The sequence below is a fragment of the Somniosus microcephalus genome, chromosome 12 (genome assembly GCF_052327205.1).
Source record: "Somniosus microcephalus isolate GS21.2 chromosome 12, FLI_Smic_1.0, whole genome shotgun sequence".
NCBI classification, from domain to species: domain Eukaryota; kingdom Metazoa; phylum Chordata; class Chondrichthyes; order Squaliformes; family Somniosidae; genus Somniosus; species Somniosus microcephalus.
Window position 1 is genome coordinate 152,660,409 of NC_140998.1, and position 26,118 is coordinate 152,686,526.

The following is a 26,118-nucleotide window of genomic DNA, read 5'->3' on the forward strand; positions in this document are numbered from 1 at the left end:
CAGCTGGGTATGGAGGAAATAGAAGACCCTCTCACTGGCCTAGCTCAAGATGACACCGAATATTACCATGACCTGTTGGACGACATCGAATATTACGATGACCTGTTCTGCCCAGCTTGTGATGAAAACTCCCAAAGTGCAGAAACCATGAAGAATCACAAAAAGTCTAAGGAACATCGGGAGATGGTGGCGCTACTACGGGAAAAGGAGGACGAGAAGGAGGAACTGTGCATGCAGCTGGCAGCTGACAGTGGAGCCCAGAGAGTCTCCAAGAAGCAGAAAAGGAAAAGACGAAGCAGAAGATGATGATCATCTGGACCATCATCGTCACTACTAGATCACGCACTGGGTCCCTTCGAACGGAGCCAAATCAGTTTGGAAGTAGAAAAACTTCCCAAGGTACTCAAGTTTTTACAAGCCAACAATGCTGGTTCAGAAGGACGGAAGTTCAAGCTGTTAAGTCCAGTGAAGGACTATTGGATGAGTCACTCCAGCAACGTGAACCGACTACACCACAGGGAACTGCTACACCACTGAGGTGTTGTCAGGACCGAGTCAAGAAGCACGGAAGGCGCATCCACCGAGATTGAATCTGTGAACTGTTTTCCGCAGAGACTGAATCTATGAACTGTTTCCTGCAGAGACTGAATCTGTGAACTGTTTCCGCAGAGACTACATCTGTGAACTGTTTTAACATGAAGTTGGATATATGTTATGATATGTTTAATGGGGAATAAGTATGTTGTAAGCTAAAAAGGGAGGATTGTAGTGTATGTAACTGTTCTACCTTTAAGAGAACTATTGTATGTAACCGTTCACCTTTAAGAGAACTATTTTAGGTGTGGCACTACTTTATCTTGGCTGCTGTATACTGTAATACCGACGGTGACCACACCGGTATATAAGTGCTGTGTCAGGATTTATTGGGCAGACTCGCCCTGACCTTCGAATAGTAAAGTCCTGTTAAAGTTACTCTTGTAGTCTGTGTATTAATTCACCATAATACCTACAGACTTTACAGTAAGGGTGACCCCGAGCTTCCGGTCGCCTGTCATTTTAATTCACCGCCCCATTCCTCACCGTCCTTGGCCTCTTGCATTGTTCCACGGAAGCTCAACGTAAACTCAAGGAACAGCACCTCATCTTCCGATTGGGCACTTTACAGCCTTCCGGACTCAATATCAAGTTCAACAATTTCAGATCATAACCTCAGCCCCTATTACATTTTTACTTATATTTTTTATCCACACCTTTGTTTTGGCCTCCCCCCTTTCCTTTTTTTTTCTCTCTCCCACATGGCAGCTGTCTCCCATTTTGCCAGCGCATTTCACACCTAATCTAGGGCTGTCTCTTGTCTCCACTAGTCCTATCACCATCTCGTCTCGTTTCGAATACCTCTTAATGTCTCTTTTGTTCTCTCCCAGCCCGGCCTCTTAATCTATTTCATTCCCTGTGCCTCTTTAGTCTTGACCCGAAACGTTGACTCTAATTTCTCTCCACAGATGTTGCCTGGCCTGCTGAGTTTTTCCAGCATTTTCTGTTGTTATTTCGGATTTCCAGTATCCGCAGTATTTTGCTATGGTACAAGTGAATGAATGTTGGCTGCTCTGCTCAAGTTACAGAGCCCATGTCACCACACTATGGGCTGACAAGCAGGGCCATTCCTCAGTTAGCAGCTTGGCAAACCCTGGAGTGGGACTTGATCCTGCAACCTCTGAGCTGAGCCAGGCCGTTGGCCCTCTGAGGCGAGGCGAGGCTAGGCTAGGCCGGGCCAGGCCGGGGAGGGGACCCCGGGCCCCATGGCAACGCGGCGACCGGACGTGACGCCGGGCTGGGCCCAGCTCTTTGGGTCCGGGTGCTGTGTAGCCGGAAGTGTGCTGGATTTCCCCGCGGCCTCTCATTGCGCGATGGCCGCTCTCCGTGCGCTTTGCGGGCCGACACTGACACTTGCCCGGCAGCAGGCGGCCGCTCGGCTGCAGCCCGGCTTCCGAGCGCTCTGCCCCGGTCACAGGCACATGAGCGGTGTGCTTTCCATCGACGATGTGGTGAACGGGCTGACCGAGGAGCAGAGACAGGTAACCTCCCGCTAACCGGCGACGGGTAACCTCCCGCTAACCGGCGACGGGTAATCAGAGATAAGCAACCAGAAATACAAACAGAAAATACTGGAAAACACTCAGCAGGTCAGCAGCATGTGGAGAGAGAAAGAGCTAATGCTTCAGGTCGATGATCTTTAATCAGAACTGGAAAAAGTTAGAGATATAACAGGTTTTAAGCAGGGGCAGGGACAGGGGGGAGGGGAGGAAGGAACAAAAGGGAAGGTCTGTGATAGGATGGAAGGTAGGAGAGATTAAAATACAGAAGGGATGATGGTGTAAGGCAAAAGGAGATGGTAATGGGACAAGTTCAGAAATAAAAGATGGGTCTAGAGGAGGAGTAAATGGGAATAGCAGAATCATTACCAACAGCTGCTGTCTGGAAAAATGGGAGCGCTGGTTATGATCTGAAATTGTTGAACTCAATGTTGAGTCTGGACGGCTGTAAAGTGCCTAATCGAAAGATGAAGTGCTGTTCCTCGAACTTCCCTTGAGCTTCATTAGAATAGTGTAGGAGGCCGAGGTCACAGTGGGATGGAGAATTAAAGTGACAAGCGACTGGGAGCTCGGTCACGCATGCAGACTGAATGGAGGTGTTCTGCAAAACGATCACCCAATCTGCGTTTGATCGCGCCAATGTAGAGGAGACCGCATCATGAGCAGTGAATACAGTATACTAAATTGAAAGAAGTAGAAGTAGAAGTAAATCGCTGTTTCACCTGAAAACACCTTGACTGTGATGCCCATTCACAGCCAAATAGCTTCCTAGCTAGGACGATAGCAAAATACTGCAGATGTTGGAAATCCGAAATAACAACAGAAAATGCTGGAAAAACTCAGCAGGTCAGGCAACATCCGTGGAGAGAAATTTGAGTTGACGTTTCGGGTTGGACCCTTCTTCAAAACTGGAAAGAAAAGAAACTAGATCGGAGGCAGGGCTGCGATCGGACAAAAGAATAAAAGAAACAAAAGAAGTAAAAGAGATTAGAAGCTAGACGAGATGGTAATAGGCTGGGATTAGGTGTAAAGTGTACTGGCAGGGCAAAAGATAGCTGCCAGGTGTGAGAGAGAAACAAAAGGAAAGGGGGGGGAAAGGAGTGGAACAATTACAAGAGGAAATGAAATGGGGGCCGAGCTTATGATCTGAAATTCTTGAACTCGATATTGAGTCCGGAAGGCTGCAGACTGCCTAATCGGAAGATGAGGTGCTGTTCCTCGAGTTTACGTTGAGCTTCCGCGGAACAATACAAGAGGCCAAGGATGGTGAGGTCCGAGTGGGAATGGAGCGGTGAATTAAAATGACAGGCGACCGGAAGCTCGGGGTCACCCTTACGGACTGAACGGAGGTGTTCCGCAAAGCGGTCACCCAATCTGCGTTTGGTCTCCCCAATGTAGAGGAGACCGCATCGTGAGCAGCGAATACAGTATACTAGATTGCGAGAAGTACAAGTAAATCGCTGTTTCACCTGGAAGGGGTGTTTGGGGCCCTGGACAGTGGGAAGGGGGGAGGTATAGGGGCAGGTGTTACATCTCCTCCGCTTGCACGGGAAGGTGCCAGGCGAAGAGGAAGGGCTGTTTGGGGTGATAGAGGAGTGGACTAGGGTGTCTCGGAGGGAGCGGTCCCTGCGGAATGCTGAAAGGGGAGGGGAGGGGAAGATACGTTTGGTGGTGGGATCACTTTGGAGGTAGCGGAAATGCCGGAGGATGATCCGTTGAATGTGGAGGCTGGTGGGGTGAAAGGTGAGGACAAGGGGAACCCTATCGTGGTTCCGGGAGGGAGGGGCAGGGGTGAGGGCAGAAGTGCGGGAGATAGAACTGACACGGTCGAGGGCAGTGTCAACCACAGTAGAGGGGAATCCTCGGTTGCGGAAAAAGGAAGACATGTCTGAAGCACTGGTGTGGAAGGTGGCGTCGTCGGAGCAGATACGGCGGAGGCGGAGAAACTGGGAGAATGGAATAGAGTCCTTACAGGAAGCGGGGTGGGAGGAAGTGTAGTCCAGGTAACTGTGGGAATCAGTGGGCTTGTAGTAAATATTGGTCGATAACCTATCCCCAGAGATGGAAACGGAGAAGTCGAGGAAGGGAAGGGAAGAGTCCGAGATGGACCATGTGAAGGTGAGGGAAGGGTGGAAATTGGAGGCAAAGTGAATGAAATTGTCAAGTTCGGGCCGAGAGCAGGAAACGGCACCGATACAATCATCAATGTATCGGAAAAAGAGGTGAGGGAGGGGACCCGAGTAGGACTGGAACAAAGATTGTTCCACATAGCCCACGAAAAGGCAGGCATAGCTAGGACCCATGCGGGTACCCATGGCAACACCTTTGATTTGGAGGAAATGAGTGGAGTTAAAGGAGAAGTTGTTCAATGTGAGAACAAGTCCTAGCTAGTCTCACGTGTGATAAGAACATAAGAATTAGGAGCAGGAATAGGCCACTTGGCCCCTCGAGCCTGCTCTGCCATTCAATAAGATCATGGCTGATCTTGGGCTCAAAGCCACTTCCCCGCCCGCTCCCCATAACCCTTCACTCCCTTATCTTGCAAAAATCTGTCTATCTCCACTTTAAATGTATTTAATGATCCAGCCTCCACAGCTCTCTGGGGCAGAGAATTCCACAGATTTATGACCCTCTGAGAGAAGAAATTCCTCCTCATCTCAGTTCTAAAAGGGCGACCCTTTATCTAAAACTGTGCCCCCGAGTTCTAGATTTCCCCACGAGGGGAAACATCCTCTCTGCATCTACCTTGTTGAGCCCCCTCAGTATCTTATATGTTTCAATAAGATCGCCCCTCATTCTTCTAAATTCCAATGAGTATAGACCCAGCCTGCTCAACCTTTCCTCATAAGTCAACCCCCTCATCTCTGGAATTAACCTAGTGAATTGTCTCTGAACTGCCTCCAATGCAACTATATCCTTCCTTAAATAAGGAGACCAAAACTGTACGCAGTACTCCAGGTGTGGTCTCACCAATACCTTGTACAGTTGTAGCAGGACTTCCCTGCTTTTATACTCCAATCCCTTTGAAATAAAGGCCAACATTCCATTTGCTATTTTGATTACTTGCTGTACCTGCATTCTAACTTTTTGTGTTTCATGCACAAGGTCCCCCAGGTCCCTCTGAACTGTAGCATTTTGTAGTCTCTCTCCATTTAAATAATTTGTTTTTTTATTTTTACTGCCAAAGTGTATAACCTCGCACTTTCCCACGTTATACTCCATCTGCCAAATGTTTGCCCACTCACTTAGCCTGTCTATATCCCTTTGCAGGTTCTTTGAGTCCTCTGCACAACTTTCCCACCCATCTTTGTATCACCTGCAAACTTGGCTACATTACACTTGGTCCCTTCATCCAAGTCATTAATGTAGATTGTAAATAGTTGAGGCACCAGCAGTGATCCCTGCGGCACCCCACTAGTTACCGTTTGCCAACTGGAAAATGGTGAATGGTTATTTGAGTGACTTGCTAGTGCCTAGGAAGCTGTACTGAGCAATGAGTCCCTGTCTTCTCAGCACGTGCAATAAATGAATGATGGCTAACTATCCAGGAGGATCTCCCTGCTTTTATACTCCAACCCCTTTGAAATAAAGGCCAACATTCCATTTGCTATTTTGACTACTTGCTGTACCTGCATTCTAACTTTTTGTGTTTCATGCACAAGGTCCCCCGAGTCCCTCTGAACTGGAGCTGGAGGAGGAATTGCGAAGTGGAATCCTGTTGTCTGTACTAGGTTGTGATTGATTTTAAATGATCATGGTCGCCCTCATCGGTCTAGTTAATGCCCTGAGTCATACAGTCCAGAAGAGCTGTAAGATCAATTCCAAGACTATACAGCTGGGGTGGCTGTATGGGTGCCATAATTCCCAAGTTAAGGAATAAACAGACAGGATTCTTGCTCCTGTTTGTTTTCAGGTCCTCTTATTGGAAGCCATGACTGGGCTTGACTGTGAGGCGCATTCACAGTCACACAGCTTCCTACCTAGTCTCATGTGCAATAAATGGTTATTTGAGTGACTTCCTGGTGCCCAGAGAGCTGTACCCAGCAAGGAGTCCCTGTCTTAGCGTGTGCACCCTCTGGTTTACATGGGAAAATGACAAGGGTTACCGAGGGGAGCCAGGTCCTGCTGGGAGTGCAATGCCTGACATTCAGGGCATTTTTAAAAGGCGTTACCACAAATTGAGAGTGGCGCTGGTGAGGTTTGTGTTCTCGAATAGGTGACGTGAACCACCCCAGAATGTACGTAACAGGGCTGATCATGTGAGGTACACGATAAGATACGAGCTTGCCAAAGTAAGGACTTGGGTTGTGTGCGGAGTGCACGATATCGATAACCACCGAAAGTGAAGTGCATATTCCAACTTCTATAAAACCTTTATTACATTTGTATTTTTTTTTAAGGAAGGTGAGAATTGGGGGCGAAGTCAAATAAATGCATTGAAAAAAATGCAGTTGCAAGTCATTATAATCATACATTATCATGTTTTGAATGGTAATCCTAGTGAGGTAGTTGATTGGGAGCGCTGAGTGATAAGCCTAGACTTGAGGGTGAGAGAGGTTGTGTAAGAAAAGACTTTGATTCATGGTCTGAAGCCTGCAGGTTGTTTTTCATTGGTTAGGGGCATGTTGCTCTTTCCAGTTTGCCATTGGCTGGCTGTGGTGAGCTGACCTATGAACTGTCTTGAATGTCAGGACGCCCTCTGCTCTCCTGTAACTGAACATGGAGGAGTGCTCATAGCTCCTGCTTTTCTATTTTATTCATCTTGATTAATATTGTAGGGTGAAAAAAAACCTGTTTGTTTAAAGGGCTACTATATATAACTTTACAAAAAGAGCTTTTTTTTGTGAAGCAAGTGCTCTGTGATTTAATTTTTTCCCCCTCATCTAGTTGAGTCCTGCGCGCCCCCCCCCCCCCCCGCCAAACCCATGCACAAAATCTCAATTCTGGTCTTGCTCGAGGCCGCCACGACGAGTGCTGTGAAAGGTCCTGCTAGGAACTGTACACAAATGCCCTTCAACGACTCACTGTGACTTGCCCCAGTGTCCCTCTGCTCCCCATGGAGAGGCACCTGGCCTCCACTTGGAGTCCCCCTGTAGCAGCACGGCTCAGATAAGGTCCACGGCAGAGCCAACTTGGGAACCGCACGTGAAAACCTACGTCCCGTCAGCCCACGTGCCTCCACTGTGTGCTGCCTTTGGAATTTCCTTTTTTAAAACTGGAGAGGCACAAGCACACAATGAGGAGGGCACAGTTCCAGGACGAGTAATCCTAGTGAGGTGGTTGATTGGGCGAGCAGAGTGATGAGCCTGGACTGGACAGTGAGAGAGGTTGTGTAAGGCAAGGCGCTGCTTTACATTCTGGAGCCTGCAGGTTTGTTTTCATTGGTTAGGGGCGTGTTGCTGTTTCCAGGCTGCCATTGGCTGGCTGTGGTGAGCTGACCTATGAACTTTTGTCCACAATGCTGCCATTTTAAGATGACCTTTTGTGTGGAAACAGACTCTCTACCTGTCACAGTTTTCTTAATTTCATCCTCCCCTTCACTTCCCTATTAAATGAAAGTTCCTTAGCTGCCCCCTGGTTCCCTCCCCAAGTGGCCATTCCTCATGTATTGGCAGACACAAAACCCGAGCTAGAGTCTGTAACAGGTTGGCATAATACAGACCCATTTGAAGGAGTGGTCTTTTCTTGTCCGTGCTTTATGTTCTTGTCTCGGCCTGGACAGAGTAGGGATGAGCAAGTGACAGTACACTGTCCTTTCCTTTCCCAGAGTGCTCACTGATTCACTCAGTGGGGTAGATTTGTCATCCTGCCCACCTGGGCATTAAGAATCCTGTGGGCTGAGTTCAGAAAGGAAAATCTGACGGACAGTATTGCATGCCCCTCACAGAATCTGCTGGATTTCACTTCCTTTCACTTCAGTGCGATTCTCCCAGCCAGATTTCCCCCTCTGCATTCCGCATAAACAATAAAGATGAAACCCTGCCCCAGTGTCTTATGTTTTCTAAGTAACCTTTAAAACTCCAGGATTGACTCCATTGTTTTTGCTTTTCCTTCTTTGCTAATTAGCTTCGGCAGATGGTTCAAAAATTTTGCCAGGATCACCTCACTCCCAAAGCCCAGGATATCGACCAGAAGAATGATTTCCCAGAGTTGAAGGTAAATGCGCAATGTGGCGTGTAGCTCATGTCCTTGTGTATTAATCACTCCCTTACATCTGAGAGTTTAAAACTAGACATTAATACAACCTCCGAATATATATCAGTGTTTCTCTTGATTGAGAAGAACCGGAAGTTACAGCAGAGGTTAAAGTTGTTTGGAATGCTTCAGACTTCACTCTTTCCAACTCTACACCTACATCTTGGATTGTTTATTTCTATGGTCTGTTGTGTGGTGGTAAAACAAAATCCTGTCACATCTAGATGTTTCAGTCTGAAGCATCCTGAGCTGACTCTACCTCTGATGGCAACCTCAAAAACCCAGTGTTACAGCTGATTGACAACTTTATTAAAAAGAAGTGTCAACGATTGTCTCCGTGCCTCTCCAGCACCCGCTTCTGCTGATCCTTTGCAGCTGTTTCACTTTCCACTCCTCCTCGATCCCGATACAGTTCTTATCGCTCTTAAACAGAATGCTGACCCTTTTTAGTTAACCTTTTTCCCCCCCCTCCCACTCTAATATTGGTAAAGAACCTCCTTTCATTGCTCCATATTGTTTGATCATTTTGATCAACATTGAGTTTTAGCTCCACTTGGCCTCTCTGATAAAACTTCTGGTCCTCACAGTGTCCCTCCCATTGTCCCCAAGACGTGGCTCCTAACTTACCCTGTCCAAAGTTGTCGCAATCTAAGTCCACCCTTCCTTCCTTGAAAATTTGTATTTGCTAAGAAAGTGAAATACTTTTGCCTTTCAATGTTCTATCCCATTACCCTTGCATTGTTACTTTCTGAAGTTATGAAAATAACTTGACTCTCAAATTCACAGAAATCACAGAAACCCCACAGTGCAGATAGAGGCCATTTCGGCCCATCGAGCCTGCACCGACACATATCCCACCCGATCCCCGTAACCCCTACACCAACACATATCCCACCCTATCCCCGTAACCCCACGTATTTAATCCCCCTAACACTAAGGGTCAATTTATCATAGCCAATTAGCCTAACCCGCACATCTTTGGACTGTGGGAGGAAACCGGAGCACCCGGAGGAAACCCATGCAAACACGGGGAGAATGTGCAAACTCCACACAGACAGTCACCCAAGGCCGGATTCGAACCCGGGTCCCTGGCGCTGTGAGGCAACAGTGCTAACCACTATGCCACCGTGCTTAAAATTGTCCATTTTAAAAGTCCTGGCCTACTCTGTGATTGTTGATGTGGTTTTTGGCATGGCCATTTCACTTGTAATGTATCTGTGGAACTGTTCTCTTGAGCACTTTCATGAATCATCTGTCATTGCCGTTGATATTTCCAAAGCCTTTAACAGCTTTGGTAGCAAGAGCTTCTAAACAAGTTATCATATGGCCTAAGGTCATTGCAATCTAACTTTCTATGAAATTGCTGTAATTAATAGCTCATCTTTTGACTCCTTTTCCATTAATTCAGTGGTTCTCCAGGGCGCTGTGTTCTCCTGCTCTGTTCCTTCCTATCATTAACCTCCTGGTCTCATCTTCCAACTCTATCCACGCTGTTGCTGATGATTGCATTCTACATTCATCAGCTTCCTTCAGACTACAGGCTTTCAGCACTCAATATCCTCTGCTCTTGCAGTGCAATGTCTGAATCCCTATCTCTTCTATATCCCTCAATTCTTCAGACAGTATCTTTGTATTACTTCCAAGTCTATCCAATTGCTACCATCTCTTCTCCCAGTATCCACTCTATTTTTTTCTGAACTTCTTAATTAGACTGCATTCTATAACTCACTCTGAGTCATTCATTATTCTGTATATACACCATTTGAACCCCTCGATGAGATTCCAGCCTGTAATTTTCCATTGTCCTGTACATAAACTGTTTGGATACCTATGATTAAATGACAGCCTGTACCTCATTGCTAGATAATCAGTAATATGGCCTGATGTGACCAGTACATTTTGAGTTCGCATGCTGCAAAATTTCTTGTGCAAATCCCACATGTACACATCCTGTAAAAGAGTGAGTTATGCACCAGTGTGTGACATGGTTTGGATTTGATGATAAATTCTTCCCATCAATTTGACTTACCGCCATGTTGCCTCTTTGGTGTTTAGGAGTTCTGGAAACAGCTTGGTGATCTTGGTGTTCTTGGGATCACTGCACCCGGTGAGTTGTGGTAGCCTTAGCTCCCATCTGCTTTGCTTTACATAGCAGTAATTTTAACTACCAGATGATGGTAGCATGCTCAGGGAATATCTGATAAAGCACAGGCTTGCACTATTTACAGAATGTGATGCTAACTAGACAGTCCCTAATCACACACAAGGACTTCTGCACAAGATCTTGACTGAGACTTCAGTCCAGCCCTGAGGGAGTGCTACATTGTCAAGCGGTCGAATGAAATGTTACACCAAGGGTCCCTTCTGCCTGTCTCATGGACAGTAAAGATCCCACGGCACTATTTGAAGAATGGTTGTCCTGGCCAACATTAATCCCTCAACAGATAAACAATCACCCGTAAAACAGATTAATTGGCCATTTGTCTGGGACAAAATGGCTGCCATGCGTGCCTACGTAAGTCACTGTGGTCCAAAATGAATTAGTTATGTGAAGCGCTTCAAGAGGTTTTGAAGATTTGCTAAGGTGCTATATAAATGTAAGGATTTCATTCTGTGGGCATTCACCTATAATATTTTTGAATAAAGATCGGCTATTGTTGCTGTTGTCAATTAAACTTGCCCAATGAAAAATATTTTTTTTGCTCTGAAAATGCTCAGTAATCAACTTTTAAGAATCTTGGTGTACCCAACGACTTAGCTGTAAATGCACTACCCAGTGTAGTACTTAAGTCATACAGACCAGGAAGGTCCCAGGTTTGATTTTTCAACAAGGCTGAGTTAGCTGATTCGAGTCAATATCCCTGGGCTAGGGAAGGGGAACAATTTAGCACAGGCTCCTACTTTGGATGCTGCCCAGTGACTCCGCTATACAAAAGAACCAGTGGGGAGATGAGAGATTTTTTTTTTATGCAGCGAGTTGATATGATCTGCAGTGCTCTGCCTGAAAGGGTGGTAGAAGCAGATTCAAAAGTAACTTTCAAAAGGGAATTGGATATATACTTGAAAAGGAAAAATTTGCAGAGCTACGGGGAAAGAGCAAGAGCAAGGGAATGGGACTAATTGGAGAGCTCTTTCAGAGAACAGGCACGATGAGCCGAATGGCCTCCTCTGTGCTCTATGATTCTATACATATGTACACCTCAGATGAATCAGACTGAATAGCCAGCCAGCACTTATTGTCTAGGCCTTTACACAAAGAAGGACTACTTGAAGACTGCCACCAAATTATCATTAATTCTTGGGATGTGGACGTCGCTGGCAAGGCCGGCATTTATTGCCCATCCATAGTTGTCATGAGAAAGTGCTGGTGGGCCTTCTTATTGAACCGCTAGTGGTTTGATACGATTTAGTGGTTCATTGGGCCACTTCAGAGGGCAGTTAAGAGTCAACCATGTTGGTGTGGGACTGGAGTCGCATATTGGCCAGACTGGGCAAGGACAGCAGGTTTCCTTCCCTAAAGGACATCAGTGAAATTTTCTCCAATTAAATATTGGGAAGACCAAAGCCATTGTTTTCGGTTCCCTAGCTACTGCCTCCATCCCTCTCCCTAACATGTGTCTGAGGCTGAACCAGACTGTTCGCAACCTTGGTGTCATATTTGACCCTGAAATGAGCTTCCAACCACATATCCGCAACATAACTAAGACCGCCTATTTTCACCTCGGTAACATCGCCCGTCTTTGCCCCGCCTCAGCTCATCTGCTGCTGAAACCCTCACCCATGCCTTTGTTACCTCTAGACGTGACTATTCCAATGCACTCCTGGCTGGCCTCCCACATTCCACCCTGTGTAAACTTGAGATGATCCGAAACTCGGCTGCCCGTGTCCTAACTCGCACCAAGTCCCGTTCACCCTTCACCCCTGTGCTCGCTGACCTACATTGGCTCCTGGTTAAGCAACACCTCGATTTCAAAATTCTCACCTTTGTTTTCAAATCCCTCCATGGCCTCGCCCCTCCCTATCTCTGTAATCTCCTTCAGTCCCACAACCGTCCACCCCGAGATATCTGCACTCCTCTAATTCTGCCCTCTTGAGCATCCCTGATTATAATCGCTCGACCATTGGTGGCTGTGCCTTCTGTTGCCTAGGCCCTAAGCTCTGGAATTCCCTGCCTAAACCTCCCCGCCTCTCTACCTCTCTTTCCTCCTTTAAGATGCTCCTTAAAACCTACCTCTTTGACCAAGCTTTTGGTCACCTGCCCTAATTTCTCCTTATGTGGCTCGGTGTCAAATTTTTTGTCTTATAACACTCCTGTGAAGCGAATTGGGACGTTTTACTGCATTAAAGTCGCTATATAAATACAAGTTGTTGTTGTTGCAGTGAATCACTTGGGATTTTACCACAATCCGACAGCTTACAGTCACTTACTGATGTCAGCTTTTTACTTCCAGAATTTTTGAAACTGAATTTAAATTCTCAAACTGCCATGGTGGAATTTGAACTTGCATTCTCTGGATTACTAGTCCAGTAATTTAACCACTACACTACCGTACGTGAGACCATGTCTTCACGATGAGAGGAGAAAAAAATAATCATGTTAACGTTAGGTAGGTGGCATCGCTGTGCAGTGCAGAATAGAAGGGCACGGGTTTGTGTCTGTGATTTCCCCACGATATCAAAATGCCGATAACCCCCAGAGACTTCCTTACAAATCATTGGGTGTGGCTGAATTTGCACTGCTTCAGGGACTTCATGTAGAAAAAAATGTGGAACTGTAGAACGTGTGTGCATATTGGGCTGGTGTGGTGGAGATATTTAGCAGGTCTGTGCTTATGTGGGTGTTTTTAACTAGGATGTGCTAGTGGAGTCCACTTTGCGCGTTATTGCAGTAACTTTGAAGAAAAGAAAGCGAACTTGCATTGCTATAGCACCTTTCACATCCTTGCGATGTCTCAAAGCGCTTCACAGCCACTGAATTACTTTTGAACTCTAGTTACTGTTATAATATAGGCATATTTGGCAGCCAATTTGCGCACTACAAGCTCCCACAACCAGCAAATAAGATAAATAACCAGGTAATCTGTTCTTAATGATGTTGGTTGAGAGATAAATATTGGCCTGGAGAACTCCCCTGCTCTTCATCAAAAGAGTGCCATGGGATCTTTTATGTCCACTTGAGAGGGTTTAAATTCTCAGTCAAAAAACGGCACCTCTGACAGTGCAGCGCTCCCTCAGTACTGCAACGGAGTTTCAGCCTGGATTTTGTGCTCAGGTCCTGGAGTGGGACTTGAACCCACAACCTTCTGACTCTCGGGTGAGAAGTGTTACAATTGAGCCACGGTTGATAATTATAAACTGTATTTTTACACTTATAAACACTAAATGCATTTAATATGTCTCTGGTGGACGAGCCTGTGTGTTTGCAGACTAGTGCCTGCATGTGTTTCGCTGGTGTGTATAGTGTATGCAACAGTGTGCTGTGTGTTCATGTCATGTTGCAGTGTGTTTTATAAGTGTGTGTGTGTGTGTGTATGCAGCTAGGGTGTGGTATGTGGGAGGGGGCACTGCATTTTGCAGTTGTTTGAATGAGTTTATTGAATGGATGGGACTGCAGTGTGTTTAGCTTGGCTTGTGCATTGCATGCAGCAGAGTGCGTAGTGTGTTCAGTCTGGTTACTGCAGTAAGGTTTTGAATACCGTGCGTGTGCGTTGCCCAAGTCACATAGAATGTACAGCACAGACCATTCGACCCAACTGCTCTATGCCGGTGTTTGTGCTCCACACGAGCCTCCTCCCACCTTACTTCATCTCACCCTATCAACATATCCTTCTATTCCTTTCTCCCTCGTACTTATCTAGCGTCCCCTTAAATGCATCTATGCTATTCGCCTCAACCACTCCATGTGACAGCGAGTTCCCCATTCTCACCGCTAGTGTGTGTAATTACAACCTCTGTCTCGGATGGAGGATGCAGTGTGTTCGGCATTTTATTACTATTGCAGTGAGTTTAGTGGGCATCTTGTTCAGGTAACTCTGTGGTACCTTACAGCGGAGTATGGAGGGGCTGGAGGCGGATACCTGGATCACGTCCTTGTTATGGAGGAAATAACCCGTGCGTCTGCTGCCATCGGCCTCAGTTACGGAGCACATTCCAACCTGTGTATCAATCAGCTGGTGAGAAACGGGAACGAAGAACAGAAAAAGAAATACTTACCAAAGGTACAGCACCAACAGCACAAAGCTTCAGCACTGCTTAAGTTCAATTACTAGGCTGTACCAAATGGCTGTCTATTCCTTAATCACTCACAGGCCATCCTTCATTACCTAAAGGAAAGCTCCAAGAATTAATCTCCAGTGCCCCTTAACCCCAAATTCTGAGGGGCCAGTTATACTATAGGTACCAGGCTCAGGCAAGTGCCTGTATTGTGGCATACGCAGCTAACGGATCTCGGTTATGTTGCCAGCTACACAATGTGCTCTGTCCAGTGATAAAGCAGCTCTGCTTGGCTTCACCGTCTGGAGGCCTAGCAGTGTGAGATTGCCTCCTAGCCGTGGGCTCATGCCTCCTGCCTTCATATTGCCTCCCGTCACCTGACTTGTACCACTGCTGTTGCAGCACTGTGCACCGAAAACCACTTTGCATCGACGCTGAAGTGATACTATAACTGGCCCAGATTTGTTCAGTTAAAGAATGTAAGTTTAGGAGTTGTATCTGAATGTTCTACTTTTTAGTTCAACTGCTGTCCCACATAGTGGGCTCACAGGAGTCATTAGACAACTGCCACTGTTCTCAAAGGATGATGGCGTGCTGGAAAAACATTGGCCCAGAAATTCGGGTCGGAGGCTTCCCTCCGACCTGCACTTACCTAGCGCACCGGCCGTTGAGCTATGGGCCCCCGTGGAATTGCGATCCTAGGCCCCCTCCAACTGCCGGCGCGCAGTGCTTGCGTATCCCGGGGCGCAGTTAGTTTGATGTGTCCCCTGGGATCACGTGGGCCATGGAGAGCCAATGGTAGCAGGGAATGCTTCATTCATAAGTTTGACAGGAAGGGCTGTCAAACCTATAAATACTATAAGCCCCAAAACATCACTAAAACCTCAAATAATTTTTTTTTTTAAACTATAAATTACATGAAATAACTATTTTAAACAATTTAAATTTTTGAAAAAATGAATTACATTTTCTAATGGGGCTAAAAATAAACTTACCTTTAAAGTATTTAAAAATAATAAACCTGTGGAAAAAATGTTTTAATTTTAATTAATTCACCACTTAGCTTGTTAAAAGCAGGCCTTTTACATGTCTAACTTCTGGAGATTTACCTTCCCGGAGAAACCTGGAAAAAAAAACGTAAGTTCGATGCGCACGCACAGCCTCTCCTGCACACGCGTTCCACCTCTTAACCCCTTCTTTCAGGGGAACGGAAGTGCCGGTTTCCAGTGCATGCATGAAACCGGTACTTCCATTGGGCTTCCGGGTGAGTACCCCATGCGTACTCACCCGTGGAGACCCAAATTTCTGGGCCAATATACCATCAGTCTCATTGGACCAGTAAAGCATGCCTAACCAGACACCTGTGATTATCAACTACATCACAGAGATGAAGCGGGGATGACATGATCAAAGAACCATAAAGGTTGCGGGTATTTGAGCCTAACTGCCCCTAAATCCCTACATTCTGTTCCAAAAATACGATAACACGGGCAACCAGGTTAAAAACTGAGGAATAACAAGGTAGCAGATTTTTAAAAAAATACAAGGATAAAAAGCATTTCAGTGTTCTTGCAAATGGTATCTTCAAAAATGACACAAATTCTATTGAAGTGAGCTGTTCAGTACCAGCAGAAGTAGGGCTTTCAAATCAGCAATGGGTATAACAGATTGCAAGTGAAGAAAATTTTTTAAACCACCACCTGTATAACTGCGTTACAGCTAGAAGTGAATCCATTGATTGTGTTATATTCTGCAGCTTGTTCTTGCAGCAGCCCCCTGAGTGTGCTTGTCACTACACTGCAGTTGAACTGTGAAGTGGGTTTCCATCTGTTTAACTGGCTTTCTCTCTTTTTTTCAGTTAATCAGTGGAGATCACTTAGGGGCTCTCGCAATGAGTGAACCGAATGCAGGGTCGGATGTTATCTCGATGAAATTGAGGGCAGATAAGAAAGGTTTGTGGAATTAATGACATGATGAGTGTCACTCTATGACACTGTAGCTGAGGACTTTGATGGGTTTTTTTTTTGGGACCTAGATTTGAATCCAGCCCAGTATGATCAAAGTTGCCACTGTTTGGCTGTAAGGGGCAACAACAACTTGTATTTATAGGGTGCATTTAACATAGCAAAACATTCCAAGGCGCTTAACAAGAGCGATATCAATAAAAACATTTTTGATACCAAGCCGCAGAAGGAAATATCAGGACAGATGACCAAAAGCTTGGATAAAGAGGTAGGTTTTGAGGGGCATCGTAAAGGAGGAGAGAGAGGTGGAGAGGTTTAGGGAGGGAATTCCAGAGCTTAGGGCCTTGGCAGACGAAAGCACGGCTGCCAATGGTGGAGCGATGAAAATCCGGGTCCCATGTGAAACAAGTTTGGTCACTTTTTTCATACCTTCAAGTGAGCCCAAGTTGATGGTATAAAACTACCCATATTTTGGCATTAAATTGGTAAGTGTTACGGAATTAAGTCTGCCATGGATACCTTCTTGGGTTCAGTGGCGCCATTACACCCATAAGCAACTTGAATGTCTTACTTTTATGGGAGTTGACTCGCACTGTCCTGTATCTACTTGTGCAGTAGTGGGATCCAGGCATGTAACAGTGAAACTTGCTTTTGATCTGGACCGATCTCCGTGTTTCACGCACGTGTACGTCTTCAATCTCCCCGAAGGAAGACCGAGTCAACACTAGACGAGGCAAAGTTTGGCTTGAGTCATAAACTGCTTTATTCCACGGTAAGGCAGAAAGTACAGATTATCCGGTGTGATCAGAATCACTTAGTACAATTGGTACAACTTATGTTTGCATAATGATATAAAATAAAGAGCACATGACATTGCCCCACGTTGGCGGCTTGTCATATGTAACTTGAAACCAATTAATCTCTTTGCATCCTGTCCTACATTCCCGGGGCAGATCTACTTTTCCTTTGCAGCTTTTTGCTGGCTGACTGCCTAGGCAGCCCTGTTCCCAAAAACCAGACTGCCTTCCGTGGTGTCTGTGTTCAGCCTTATTCCTGATTGCAATCAGTTTGGTCTCGTGGGAAAACAACCTCCGATTAGCATACCAACCACCTTACACCTGACTTTGGATTTACAGCCCATTCCAGGGCTGTCCTGAGAAACTAACCCCTTTTTAAAGCAAGCTTCAACCCAAAACACATTTTGAAATGGCTCCTATCTGAATCTTATTTGTAGCAAAATGGCCAAACAATCCTGAAACATGCCAATAAACTTACTCTTAAGAGGCCCAAAAGGTTGGCTGGTGTGGAAAGTGTTGCGTTTAGTGTAGCAGTGGATGATCTGAGGTTGGAGGCCAGATACCTGGTTGGGGCAGTGGAGAGGAAGCTTCATTGTCTGAGATTTGTTTGTGTTGTATTTTTTGTAAGGTGACTACTACGTCCTCAATGGCAACAAGTTCTGGATTACCAATGGCCCTGACGCTGACATTCTGATTGTTTATGGCAAGACAGACATTAATGCCAAGCCAGCGTCCCGTGGAATCACAGCATTCATTGTAGAGAAGGTAACATTTTACACCGATTCTCATCGGGACCTCCTAACGTTTTTGGGGGGCATTTTGGGCATCAGACATTTGTAAATGACAGTCACGTTCTCTTTAAATTGCAGTCCTGAGAGCTGGGGCTCAGGGATACATCTTTAGTTTGGCCTGCTATATATCTAACATTTTCCCCTGAGCTTCAAGAGTGAATCTTCGCCAGGTGCTGTCCCACGGAGCCATGGCTGGACCTAGTGATCAGGCGACTCCTTATGGAGCTCACGGCTGGGTGTGGTGATCAGGGGTCCCCATGTGGAGCTCACGGCTGGGAGCGGTGATCAGGGGTCCCCGTGTGGAGCTCACGGCTGGGAGCGGTGATCAGGGGTCCCCGTGTGGAGCTCACGGCTGGGAGCGGTGATCAGGGGTCCCCGTGTCGAGCTCACGGCTGGGAGCGGTGATCAGGGGTCCCCGTGTGGAGCTCACGGCTGGGAGCGGTGATCAGGGGTCCCCGTGTCGAGCTCACGGCTGGGAGCGGTGATCAGGGGTCCCCGTGTGGAGCTCACGGCTGGGAGCGGTGATCAGGGGTCCCCGTGTCGAGCTCACGGCTGGGAGCGGTGATCAGGGGTCCCTTTGTCGAGCTCACGGCTGGGAGCGGTGATCAGGGGTCCCCGTGTGGAGCTCACGGCTGGGAGCGGTGATCAGGGGGTCCCCGTGTGGAGCTCACGGCTGGGAGCGATGATCAGGGGGTCCCTTTGTCGAGCTCACGGCTGGGAGCGGTGATCAGGGGTCCCTTTGTCGAGCTCACGGCTGGGAGCGGTGATCAGGGGTCCCTTTGTCGAGCTCACGGCTGGGAGCGGTGATCAGGGGTCCCCGTGTGGAGCTCACGGCTGGGAGCGGTGATCAGGGGTCCCTTTGTCGAGCTCACGGCTGGGAGCGGTGATCAGGGGGCCCCTTTGTCGAGCTCACGGCTGGGAACAGTGATCAGGGGGTCCCTTTGTCGAGCTCACGGCTGGGAACAGTGATCAGGGGGCCCCTTTGTCGAGCTCACGGCTGGGAGCGGTGATCAGGGGGTCCCCTTGTCGAGCTCACGGCTGGGAGCAGTGATCTAGGGTCGCCATGTGGAGCTCACGGCTGGGAGCGGTGATCAGGGGGTCCCCGTGTGGAGCTCACGGCTGGGAGCGGTGATCAGGGGGTCCCTTTGTCGAGCTCACGGCTGGGAGCGGTGATCAGGGGTCCCCGTGTGGAGCTCACGGCTGGGAGCGGTGATCAGGGGGTCCCTTTGTCGAGCTCACGGCTGGGAGCGGTGATCAGGGGGTCCCCTTGTCGAGCTCATGGCTGGGAGCAGTGATCTAGGGTCGCCATGTGGCGCTCACAGCTGGGAGCGGTGATCTAGGGTCGCCATGTGGAGCTCACGGCTGGGAGCGGTGATCAGGGGGCCCCATTGTCGAGCTCACGGCTGGGAGCGGTGATCAGGGGGTCCCTTTGTCGAGCTCACGGCTGGGAGCGGTGATCAGGGGGTCCCCTTTTCGAGCTCATGGCTGGGAGCAGTGATCTAGGGTCGCCATGTGGCGCTCACAGCTGGGAGCGGTGATCTAGGGTCGCCATGTGGAGCTCACGGCTGGGAGTGGTGTTCAGGGGGTCCCCGTGTGGAACTCACGGCTGGGAGCGGTGATCAGGGGGTCCCTGTGTGGAGCTCACGGCTGGGAGCGGTGATCTAGGGTCGCCATGTGGAGCTCACGGATGGGAGTGGTGTTCAGGGGGTCCCCGTGTGGAACTCACGGCTGGGAGCGGTGATCAGGGGGGTCCCTGTGTGGAGCTCACGGCTGGGAGCAGTGATCAGGGGGCCCCATTGTCGAGCTTACGGATGGGAGTGGTGATCAGGGGGTCCCCGTGTGGAGCTCACGGCTGGGAGCGGTGATCAGGGGGTCACCGTGTGGAGCTCACGGATGGGAGTGGTGATCAGGGGGTCCCTGTGTGGAGCTCACGGCTGGGAGCAGTGATCAGTGGGCCCCATTGTCGAGCTCACGGCTGGGAGCGGTGATCAGGGGGCCCCTTTGTCGAGCTCACGGCTGGGAGCGGTGATCAGGGGTCCCCGTGTCGAGCTCACGGCTGGGAGCGGTGATCAGGGGTCCCCGTGTCGAGCTCACAGCTGGGAGCGGTGATCAGGGGTCCCCGTGTCGAGCTCACGGCTGGGAGCGGTGATCAGGGGTCCCCGTGTCGAGCTCACGGCTGGGAGCGGTGATCAGGGGTCCCCGTGTGGAGCTCACTGCTGGGATCGGTGATCAGGGGGTCCCCGTGTGGAGCTCACGGCTGCGAGCGGTGATCAGGGGTCCCCGTGTGGAGCTCACGGCTGCGAGCGGTGATCGGGGTCCCCGTGTGGAGCTCACGGCTGCGAGCGGTGATCAGGGGTCCCCGTGTGGAGCACAGAGCTGGGTGCGGTGATCAGGGGTCCCCATGTCGAGCTCACGGCTGGGAGCGGTGATCAGGGGTCCCCGCGTGGAGCTCACGGCTGCGAGCAGTGATCAGGGGGTCCCCGTGTGGAGCTCAGAGCTGGGAGCGGTGATCGGGGGTCCCCATGTCGAGCTCACGGCTGGGAGCGGTGATCAGGGGTCCCCGCGTGGAGCTCACGGCTGGGAGCGGTGATCAGGGGTCCCCGCGTGGAGCTCACGGCTGCGAGCGGTGATCAGGGGGTCCCCGTGTGGAGCTCACGGCTGCGAGCAGTGATCAGGGGGTCCCCGTGTGGAGCTCAGAGCTGGGAGCGGTGATCAGGGGTCCCCGTGTCGAGCTCACGGCTGGGAGTGGTGATCAGGGGTCCCCGTGTGGAGCTCACGGCTGGGAGCGGTGATCGGGGTCCCCGTGTGGAGCTCACAGCTGGGAGCGGTGATCGGGGGTCCCTTTGTCGAGCTCACGGCTGGGAGCAGTGATCAGGGGTCCCCGCGTGGAGCTCACGGCTGGGAGAGGTGATCAGGGGGTCCCCATGTCGAGCTCACGGCTGGGAGTGGTGATCAGCGGTCCCCGTGTGGAGCTCAGAGCTGGGAGCGGTGATCATGGGGTCCCCGTGTCGAGCTCACGGCTGGGAGTGGTGATCAGCGGTCCCCGTGTGGAGCTCAGAGCTGGGAGCGGTGATCAGGGGGTCCCCGTGTCGAGCTCACGGCTGGGAGTGGTGATCAGCGGTCCCCGTGTGGAGCTCACAGCTGGGAGCAGTGATCGGAGGTCGCCATGTGGAGCTCATTGCTGGACGTGGTGACCGGACCTGCCAACCCTTGTATTGAGAGGCCTTTGACCTAAGGAACGAGCTGCCTGGTAGAGCTTGCATGGTAAGCAGATTCGCTCGTGGTGAGTGCCTTATCTCTCCCATCCTGTGGGGGCAAAGTGCTTTCTTGCAAAGAGAAAGGGATATTTAGAGGGTTCGTCAATCTGGAGTGACTCTATCACCTTGTAATAACCAGCTGTAGAGTGGGACTGACTGAGGGATAGGAACAGGTTCTCTGTAAGCACTCTGCTGGAAATTCTAAGTTACAGGGGTGCAGGTGGGGAGTAAAAGATGGTTTTATAAAAAACATACAGCATGCACCAGTGTCACAAGATATTTGGTTATTAGGGGCATTCCTTATTCACGTTCATCCAGCCAGAAAGACTGCATCACAATATCCTGCTGTTCCTTAAATGATTCCAGGGTTTTTGCTTCCACTGAACTACCTGGGGCTCCATTCCAAATGTTGTGAAGAGGATTAATACTGAATGTTGAGAGACCGCTCCTTTGTCCCTGGCTGGCTCAAGCACACGCAGCTCTTGTGCTGCTGCTCATGGCTCACTCTCTTGTGCCCAGTCTGTCAGCCTTGTTTCTCCAGTGTTGTAATGGGCTGACTTTGAACTGTTCTGAGCCCAGGAACATGAAATGGATTTTTTCTGCACCCTGCCAAACAGGCCAGATAGACCGAGCCGGTTATTGCAGGGCTGTTTATAATCATCTGCCGGCTTTCTTCACTATACCTTCGCTCTAGTGTCGCTCAGATACAATTATCTGTCCAAGCAGCTAGAGTTCATAATATTTAGGGGCAAAAGTTGGCTCGCGCCCCCTTTGGGACGATAACTTCGCCAGTGTCTCGAAAAAGTTTGCGCGCCCGAAATTGAACGGTAGCGCCCTAAGTAGGAGGCGGAGCACTACTGGAAGCACGTAGCGCCGCGGTACTGCAGGCCTCCCTCCCCTGATTAAAGGGGAGGGGCCTAGCGCAGCGCGCACTGGGGGCCCTGCTGGACCACTGGGGAGCGGGGTGCCGGCAAAAGAGCCCGGCACTCGAGAGGAGGCGAGAGGGGTCAGGTGCTGGCAGGCGGCCCCCAAAAAATGGCCGCCCGGCACCTGCCCTTTAATTTATGCCGCCCCGGCCGCGAACACGGCACCCTGACCCTGTCGGACATATTGTCCGGCGGTAGGTCAGGGGCGCAAGCCAAGTTTGCGAGAGGGGCGCTGCGCACAGCGATGATGCCATCGCCAGAGGCGCAGTGCCGCGGGGCGCTACCGGCTACCGCCGCCGCTAACCTGCTAACTGGAGGCGCAAAGCAACTGAACTTTTCTCCCTTAATGTCCACTTGTGCGTTCCTTCTTGTGCTTCTTTCTTTTGGTGTCCCTTTGAACCTCTTTCTGTTCAGCATGCATCTGAATCTCTATCCTGGCTACTTGCTATCCTCCATATATTGAATATATTTGCTTGCTACCGCCCTTGCAGCGTGGCTGAGAGAATTCTAGTCTTCCCACCAGTATGATCGTGAACCTGTTCCCTTTAGCTAGGGTGGACATGTTTCACAGGCTTGTCCCCCCCCCCCCAGTAATGTGCTGTGCTCTTTCTGGGTAGGAGGGCGGGAGCAGATATTTAAGATGCATGAGCAGCTGAGCGAGCCAGTCACAACCATTTCTGGGAGACACAGGGACAGAGTTGAGCACAAGACAGTCTGCACTGTGGTTAACAGAGCAACTCCATTGTCAACAGAACTGATGCTGTTCTTGGTGCACTGCTTTTTGTTTGTCTTTAAGGACATGCCTGGATTCAGTACGGCTCAAAAACTCGATAAATTGGGAATGAGAGGCTCCAACACGTGTGAGCTAGTCTTTGAAGACTGCAAAGTGCCAGGTATTCCACTGTTCCGTGTGTGAATCTAATTATTGTTGTTATAAGAACATAAGAAATAGGAGCAGGAATAGTCCATTCGAGCCTGCTCCGCCATTCAATAAGATCATGGCTGATCTTCTACCTCAACTCCACTTGCTTGCCCTATCCCTATATCCCTTGATTTCCTTAATATTCAAAAATCTATCGATCTCTGTCTTGAATATACTCAATGACTGAGCCTCTACAGCCCTCTGGGGTAGAGAATTCCAAAGATTCACCACCCTTTGAGTGAAGAAATTTCTCCTCATCTCAGTCCTAAATGGCCGACCCCTTATTCTGAGACTGTGACCCCTGGTTCTAGACTCCCCATCCTCCCTGCATCTACCCTGTCAAGCCCTGTAAGATTTTTGTATGTTTCAATGAGATCACCTCTCATTCTTCTAAACTCTAGAGAATATAGGCCTAGTCTACTCAATCTCTGCTCATAGGACAATCCCCCATCCCAGGAACCAGTCTGGTGAACCTTTGTTGCACTCCCTCTATGGCAAGTATATCCTTCCTTAGGTAAGGAGACCAAAACTGTACACAATACTCCAGGTGTGGTCTCACCAGGGCCCTATATAATTGCAGTAAGACGTCTTTACTCTTATACTCAAAGCCTCTTGTAATAAAGGCCAACATACCATTTGCTTTCCTAATTGCTTGCTGTGTCTGCATGTTAACTTTCAGTGATTTGTGTACAAGGACACCCAGGTCCCTCTGAACACCAACATTTCCCAATCTCTCACCATTTAAAAAATACTCTGCTTTTCTATTTTTCCTACCAAAGTGGGTAACTTCACATTTCTCCACATTATGATCGGGAATGCACTGTCTGAAAGGGGAGTGGAAGCAGATTCAATAATAACTTTTGAAAGGGAAATGGATAAATATTTGAGAAGGAAAGATTTGCAGGGCAATGGGGAAGGAGCAGGGGAGTGGGACTAATTGGATTGCTCTTTCAAAGAGCCGGCACGATGGGCCGAATGGCCTCCTCCTGTGCTGTAGGATTCAATGATTGTGTGACTCCGACAGATGTGGCTCTTGGGAGCATTGTAAGAATCTGCTTCATTAGTGTCCCTCCTGCTTTATGTACAGGTTTGTGGTAATGTGACCATGTGACAGGAAAATGAACCCTAAAGAGAAGGGCATCCCCTGCCCACCCACCTCCCATCTCTCCAAATCCATTGCAGATAGGGTTGGCCAAAACTTAGTTGTCAATTGAATTAGAATAAATGAGGCAGACATGTGCGAGTGGACCCATTTTGTGCTTGTGCAGAGCGTTATTAAAATGCAGCTTCATCCTCAACTCCTTTTGGATCATACGTCAGCTGACTGCCCAATTTGCAGCTAAGTGCTCGTCACAAGCCAACTTCCTGGGATTTTGGTAACTACCAGAGCAAATCAGCTTGATGGGAGTACTGTGACCTATGACATCCTATGTTGAAGAAAGTGACTAGATAAATGGGTGCATAGAGGATTCCTGGGAGAGGAAATACTGTAAAGGCCAAACGCTTTCTTTGCAGGGGAGGGCGAAGGGTGGTCCGTTGCTGCATTGGCGAGTGCCTACCGCCATTGTACACAGCTGCAACACTGACCTGAGCCCGCTTTTTAAAGATGTGACGTTCATCTCTACATGATGTCTATGATTTAATGGTTTCAGCCGAGAATATCCTAGGAGAAGTGAACAAAGGAGTGTATGTGCTGATGAGCGGTCTGGACCTGGAGCGACTGGTGCTGTCTGCTGGTCCTCTAGGGTAAGGAAGTACCTCCTCTCCCTTCCCATTGATCATGTATCTCGTCCTCTTAACAGACGCTTGACGGTTTAATCTGAAAGGCACTATTTCAATGCAGGTAAGTAGTGTTCTCAGTCAGTGGTGTCTCAGATCTGAACTTGGTACTATTAGTTTCTGCTCCGAGATCCAGTGTGAACATGGCTGTCGTGGGTTGGACTGTCTTTATATAATTACTGCATGAATGAAGCAGACGCCACTGACTGTAGGAAACTTTGACTCAGATGCCACTGATGGTACAAAACTTTGACCCAGACGCCACTGACTAGGAAACTTTGACCCAGACGCCACTGATTGTAGGAAACTTTGACCCAGACGCCACTGATTGTAGGAAACTTTGACCCAGACGCCACTGATTGTAGGAAACTTTGACCCAGACGCCACTGATTGTAGGAAACTTTGACCCAGACGCCACTGACTGTAGGAAACTTTGACCCAGACGCCACTGACTGTAGGAAACTTTGACCCAGACGCCACTGATTGTAGGAAACTTTGACCCAGACGCCACTGATTGTAGGAAACTTTGACCCAGACGCCACTGATTGTAGGAAACTTTGACCCAGACGCCACTGATTGTAGGAAACTTTGACCCAGACGCCACTGATTGTAGGAAACTTTGACCCAGACGCCACTGATTGTAGGAAACTTTGACCCAGACGCCACTGATTGTAGGAAACTTTGACCCAGACGCCACTGATTGTAGGAAACTTTGATCCAGATGCCACTGATTGTAGGAAACTTTGACCCCAGCAAGGTGAAAACAAGCAGGTGAACAGCCAGCATTTCCCATCTCCTTTGCTTTTCTGCCCCAGTCTTCCCTGCTCATCTCTTGAAGGTGTGGATTCTGGCAGGGATAAATATCCATGGCTGCCAGCAACCCTCTGGTGCTTCGCTCAACCGCCCATTCTTCACGTATGTAATGAAATAGTGCGAGCCTAGCACCGAGTGCAGTCAGGCAATTCGACTGTAGAAGGCATGTCAGCTGAACCTATTCCTGCAATGCATGTGGTGTCAGCCGTGGCTCAGTAGTAGCACTCTCGCCTCCGAGTCAGACGGTTATAGGTTCAAGCCCCGCTCCAGAGAATTGAACGCATAATCCAGGCTGACACTCCGGGGCAGTACTGAGGGAGTGCTGCAATGTCGGAGGTGCCGTCTTTCAGATGAGACGTTAAACCGAG

At 48.9% G+C, this 26,118-nt stretch overlaps 1 protein-coding gene across 2 annotated transcripts in view; it reads left to right on the forward strand.

Moving 5' to 3' along the window:
• Positions 1 to 1,845: 1,845 nt before the first annotated feature.
• The window catches only part of ivd (isovaleryl-CoA dehydrogenase), a 32,707-nt gene continuing 8,434 nt past the window's right edge, over positions 1,846 to 26,118 (forward strand). Inside the window, exons 1-8 of one of the 2 annotated variants that reach the window (XM_086003675.1) lie at positions 1,846 to 2,075; positions 8,160 to 8,249; positions 10,344 to 10,395; positions 14,337 to 14,506; positions 16,360 to 16,453; positions 17,891 to 18,027; positions 23,033 to 23,129; positions 24,811 to 24,904. In XM_086003675.1, the coding sequence (XP_085859801.1) occupies positions 1,908 to 2,075; positions 8,160 to 8,249; positions 10,344 to 10,395; positions 14,337 to 14,506; positions 16,360 to 16,453; positions 17,891 to 18,027; positions 23,033 to 23,129; positions 24,811 to 24,904 (902 nt within the window). In that variant the 5' untranslated portion in view covers positions 1,846 to 1,907. The remainder of the gene's footprint in view (positions 2,076 to 8,159; positions 8,250 to 10,343; positions 10,396 to 14,336; positions 14,507 to 16,359; positions 16,454 to 17,890; positions 18,028 to 23,032; positions 23,130 to 24,810; positions 24,905 to 26,118) is intronic. The other variant, XM_086003674.1, reaches the window with a different exon arrangement.